This window comes from Temnothorax curvispinosus, unplaced genomic scaffold, assembly GCF_003070985.1.
Source record: "Temnothorax curvispinosus isolate PA1 unplaced genomic scaffold, ASM307098v1 QBEX01001155.1, whole genome shotgun sequence".
NCBI classification, from domain to species: Eukaryota; Metazoa; Arthropoda; class Insecta; order Hymenoptera; family Formicidae; genus Temnothorax; species Temnothorax curvispinosus.
Window position 1 is genome coordinate 1 of NW_020210935.1, and position 5,486 is coordinate 5,486.

Genomic DNA, 5,486 nt, shown 5'->3' on the forward strand with positions numbered 1-5,486 from the left:
AAAATATATTTTTACTTACGCCTCAGAGTTCTAAATCTAGTCTGCATCTGCTTTGACGTCTTATTAACCTCTTTCGTTCATGGGCGATTCTAAATATTTGAAAATGTCATCCGCCCGAAATCTTTTTCTATCTAAACTTTTCATGATTTGCCGTTCTCTTATTAATTTGAGAAAATATCGAGTTTCCTCGGTTTCCCAATTTTCACGCTTTTTGGTTTCCATTTCTTTCACTTTCTTTGCTTTCTGTATTCTGTACTATATAAAATCACGTACTCTGCAAATAATTGAGAGTTCGCAGAATGCTTAATTTTTACGGTTGGCATTATCGTCATCGTTACAGTGCGACCGTTTACACGTCCTTCTTACGTCGATGTAGTAACCCTATGCCTCTTCATCAACCGACTTTGAGTTACTACATCGATGTAATAACTTCGTCGTAAAAGAGCGTTTACACGGCATCTAACGTCAGTAGTTATAACATCGATGTTATAACTTCGGATTAAATCGGGCCGTGTAAACGTAGTCTATGACCGCCCGGCACAGTCCTCGTCGGGAGACAAAGCGCCTGAAGGCGGCCAAGAACGTGTCGGCCGAATAGTCACTCACTGCCTCGAGGTGGACGGCCTTGGAGCTGAAACACACAAAAACTGCTAGGAAGGCCTTGTACGCTTTATGGCCGCGTCCCTTGGCCGTCCGAAGGAATATCGGACCGGCGAAGTCCACTCCGGTGTGGAGAAAAGGTCGACTGGGAGTGACCCTGGCCCGTGGCAGACTTCCTATTATAGGTTGCGGGGAGGCCGCCCGCCATCGGATGCATGGGAGGCATCGGTGGATTACGCCTCGCACAAGCTGACGGCCCCGTGGGATCCAAAACCGCTGGCGGACGATCGCTAGAGTGGCCTGAGTTCCTCCATGGAGAGAGCGGCGATGACTTGCGTCAATCACCAGGTAAGCCAGATGCGAGCCCGGCGGCAGTATAACTGGGTGTCGTTGGTCATCGTCTAATGGCGCGTGTTTAATTCGTCCTCCAACCCGCAGGATTCCCTCAGCGTCGATGACCGGAGTGAGTCGGCGAAGGGGGCTTCGGCCAGATACCGCCCGTCCAGCCCGAACGTCAGCGATCTCCTGAGGGTAGGCGACCGACTGAGCCACCCGGATCCACCGCGCGAGGGCCGCGTCCAGCTCCGCTGAGGTCAGCACCGAGACGTGCGCCCTCGAGTCAGGTAAGGAGCGGTGCATCCTCCACCTAACCATCCAGGCCGAGACACGAAGCAACCGTCGGAGAGAGGAGAACCGAAGGAGTTCATCGGGTTCTCGCGCGTCAAAAGCCGCAAAACACCGGAGGGCCCTTTGCTCCGGGAGCTCCACATGCTCCGGGAGGCCCGGCTCTACCGGCCAGTCCGCCGAGCCCCTCGCGAGAAAGTCGGGCCCGCTCCACCAGAGGGGATGATCCAGGAGCTCCCTCGGGGTTAAGCCACGAGAGGCGCAATCAGCTGGATTTTGGCTCCCAGGGACATGACGCCATTGAATGTTCGGACTCGCCCGCTGAATCTCAGCGACGCGGTTAGCCACAAAAGTCGTCCACCTGGTGGGATGGCCGCGGATCCATCCGAGGGTGACCATAGAGTCCGTCCAGAGGAAGAGAGGGCGACCTCCAGGTGCAGCACCACACGCACGTGCTCGACCACCTTGGTGAGCAGGCACGCCGCACTTAGCTCCAGCCGAGCGAGCGTGACCTGTTTCAGCGGTGCGACCTTGGTCTTCGCCGTCACAATTGACAGGTGAGGTTTCCCGGCAGTCGTCACCCGGAGGTAGACCACGGCGACATAGGCCCGCTCGGAGGCGTCCGAAAAGCCGTGGAGTTCGACGGTGTCTTTCGAGCCGGCGAGCCGGAACCATCTTGGCACGCGGACCTGCTCCAGCAGGAGAAGCTCCTCCTTGGGTTTGTCCAAGCCGCCGCGTCAAGGTTCCAGCAGGTCGTCCCAGTCAAGCCGCTGCAACCACGCGGCCTGAATTAATAGTTTTGCTTTAATCAACACAGGTGCCAACTAACCCAGCGGGTCGAACAACCGAGCGGTCCGCGAAAGCACCGATCGCTTTGTGGGAGAGACCACGACGGATTTCAGGACTGTGAACGCGAAGTCATCACTCCCAGGACTCCAGCGTAGGCCCAGCACTGAGCAATCGTCCGAGGGAAGCGAGGCGTTTGCCGTCGGCTGCAGACGATGCTCGGGGGGGACGTCTTCCAGGAGGGCCTCGTCGTTTGCAGCCCACTTCTTGAGCGGGAAACCGCCCGCCAAGCACAACGAAGTCACCTGCTCCCGGACACGGCGGCACGCGTCGAGAGTGGCAGTCCCGGAGAGTACATCGTCCACGTATCGATCGCTCTGCACCGCCTCGGCGCCCAGAGGAAAGCGACTCCGCTCATCCTCCGCCAGCCGGTCTATCGTTTTCAACGCAAGGTAAGGTGCATCTTTTTGCCCGTACGTGACAGTGTTTAAGGCGTGCTTCAATTGTTTCCACAGGATCATTTGCAGCATTTGTCTGTCCTCCGGGTGCACCAGAATTTGCCGGTACATCTTCACGATGTCGGCAGTGAATACATATCGGTGCCGCCGCCAACGCGTTAGAATATCAGCGAGAACCGGCAGCAGATTGGGCCCCGCGTGGAGGAAGTCGTTCAGCGAATGACCTGCCGCGGTGCGCGCGGACTCATTGAATACAACGCGGATCTTCACGTCGGAGCCCGAGCCTTTTAGGACGCCGTGATGTGGCCTAAAGCAGGCGTTGACGCCACGTTCAACCGTTGACGGCGTCATATGCCCGAGAGCGAGGTACTCGTCCATGAAGTCGTGGTACATTACACGGAAGGCAGGATTGCGCTCGAATCGACGCTCCATGACCTCGAGCATTCGGGACGCAGCGCGGCGCATGGACGACAAGTCAGGTAGCTCCGACCGGACCGGTAGACGCACCTGATAACGGCCGCATCAAGGCGCTGGCACGTCCGCACCGACGAAGTCCTCGCACTCCTGCTCGTCGGGGGTGAGCGGCAAGAGAGCGCGAGGCGGCTCCTCACATTCCCAGAACCGCCGAACCACCTCCGTCAGCTCATCCGTGGCAAAGCATTGGAGCAACGAAACGGCGAGTGCTGCGTGACAACTCCCCACCGCGCCCATGAGCATCTAACCGAGCTGCGTACATTGTGCGATTGGCTCCAGGGGGCCTCCGCGACGGAGGTCCGCTAACACGATGCTGGCGTATGCTTCCGCACCAAGGAGCAGCTCGACGGGGTCCCGAGCACGGAACTCGGGATCGGCGAGACTGAGCCCGTCCACGTGTGGCCACGAACCGCTGCCGCTCTCGGCCGCCCCGCTGTACACGGACAGCTTCGGTAGTACTAAGGACGAGACGGTGAGCGTGTATTGTCCGATACGCGACGCGAAGGTGACGGCAACTCGTCCTCGCGCGCAGCCCGTCCGGAGGCCACCCACACCGTAGATCACGACAGACGTCGGAGTGCGCTGCAATTGCAGGCGTTGGGCTAACGATTCCGAGATCAGCGACGTTTCGGAGCCCGGGTCCACCAAGGCACGCACGGGCTGGTACTCGCCGTGACAGTTCATCACCAGGACGCGCGCGGTCGCGAGTAAGACGGGGGCGCACTCCGCGGACAAACGTTTTGCAACGTGCACCGTCGGTGTCGAGCTCGTACCGGGAGCGGGCAAGGCAAAGGCCGAAAATGCGTCATGAAGCGACGTGTGATGTCGACCCGAACACTTTAAGCAAGTCTTGGTGGAATTGCACTCACCGATCAGATGTCGACCCAGGCAGTTCAAGCATCGTTGATGCGTAGTAGCTACCTCTCGCCGCTCCTGAGCTGTCTGAACGGCTCGTCTTTTCACCAGGCTTTCCCGAGGATGCCTCGCCCTTGGCTACCCGGAGCACCTCCTGCGTCATCAGCTGCTCCTGCAGGAAGTTGCGGAGCTCCTCGTAAGACGGTGGCACAACGGTTTCCCGAGCGAGCTCTTCCACTCGCGGCGGGTTTTGGAGTCGAGGAGTTCCACGACCAAGTGCACAAAGAGGTCCGTGCCGTTCGTGATCGGTCGCCCTATACCCTCCAATGCGCCGACGGTGGAGACCACCCCGTGGAAGATGCGTCGGAGATCGGAGACAAACTCACCTTTCATCTTCGGAAGTGAGGTAAATGCTGCAAGGAAAGATCTCACCAACAGTCTCTTATTTTCGAAGTGGTCATTGAGGGTCGACCAGGCGCGCTCGAAGTTCTCATCCGTTGAAGGTAAACTTTTGATCAATTGCTCAGCATCCCCTTTCACGCTTGTCTTTAAATAATGAAACTTTTCGACCTCCGACAGAGTGTCTTCATTCACTAACATGGAGGAGAACAAATCTCGGAAGGCAGGCCAGTCTTCGAATTTTTCCGAAAACTCCGGCATCTGGATTCGGGGCAATACATTGCGAAAAGTCGCATGCCCCGCTTTGGACTTCGAGCCATCGAGAACCTTCGCTTCATCGAGCTTCTGCTCGTACTCTAGAAGCTTGGTTCTCTGCTGGATGTAGGCCGTTTCGACGGTACTCAGGAAGTCCTCCGTATTGTACGTGCTCCTATCAAACTCCTCACCGAACTCTGCTTGCAGGCGGTACTGCTGCACTTGGAATTTGGCCCACTTGCCCTCCAGGACAGACAGCGTAGAGTGAATGAGGGAGAGCAAGATCTTGGCTGTGCCGGTTTTGCGGAGATTCTCTACTGTGCGGGCGATGCGCCCGTAGATGTCTCGTTGGGAGTTGATTAATCGCTCCATTCTTCCTTTTCAGAATCACTCACGACGCGATGGAAGCCGCGCCGAGGGCTGGATCGCGGACTGAAACCGGTTATCACGACGCGAATCCGGCTTGAAGGACCAGACATGTGCGAAGTTGCACTTGTCGAATTTTGTCATTTCTGGGAAAGGCAGGAAGGAGCGAGAAAGCGAGGCAGAAAGCAGTTGCGTGAAAGGAAGTGTATTTTTCAACAGTGCAGTGTACAAAAGCAAGCCGAAGACAAGAACGAGACTGAAGTGCGCGAACTCAAAAATCGGCGAAATCGGAGTGAAAGCGTGCGAACGTTACTTAGCGAAAGCTACGTGCGATATAAGCGCGGACACGGCCGTGCGTGCTTTATTTATAGTCCCAGACTTTCCAGAAGATTCTGCCGGTGAGCGACAACAATTCTGTCGGAGACAAAGGCGGTGGCGAATCTTCCAGAAAGTCGGAGAACAAGTTGTTTGTTTCTATTCGGAGGCTCCATCTATTTGCCTCGTGCGGTTGCTAACCGATCTTTCAAGCCGCGCGATTCGCGGACCGAAGCCTGTCTGCGCGACGCATCACGCAGGCAAACGCGCGCTCGTGATTGGCGCACGCGATGCTCGGTGTCACGGTCTTACATACAGGTCTCTCAACTTGATAGAATTTCAGTGGTGGGGGTG

General features: G+C 56.8%; 2 protein-coding genes across 2 annotated transcripts; both read right to left on the bottom strand.

Moving 5' to 3' along the window:
* Positions 1 to 2,048: 2,048 nt before the first annotated feature.
* Positions 2,049 to 2,912, bottom strand: LOC112460315. The gene has a single exon (XM_025024951.1). It carries the CDS (start codon positions 2,910 to 2,912, stop codon positions 2,049 to 2,051), a length of 864 nt encoding a protein of 287 aa, XP_024880719.1.
* Positions 2,913 to 3,959: 1,047 nt separating this feature from the next.
* On the bottom strand, positions 3,960 to 4,823 carry LOC112460321. Its single transcript, XM_025024965.1, has one exon. It carries the CDS (start codon positions 4,821 to 4,823, stop codon positions 3,960 to 3,962), a length of 864 nt encoding a protein of 287 aa, XP_024880733.1.
* Between the last annotated feature and the right edge of the window lie 663 nt (positions 4,824 to 5,486).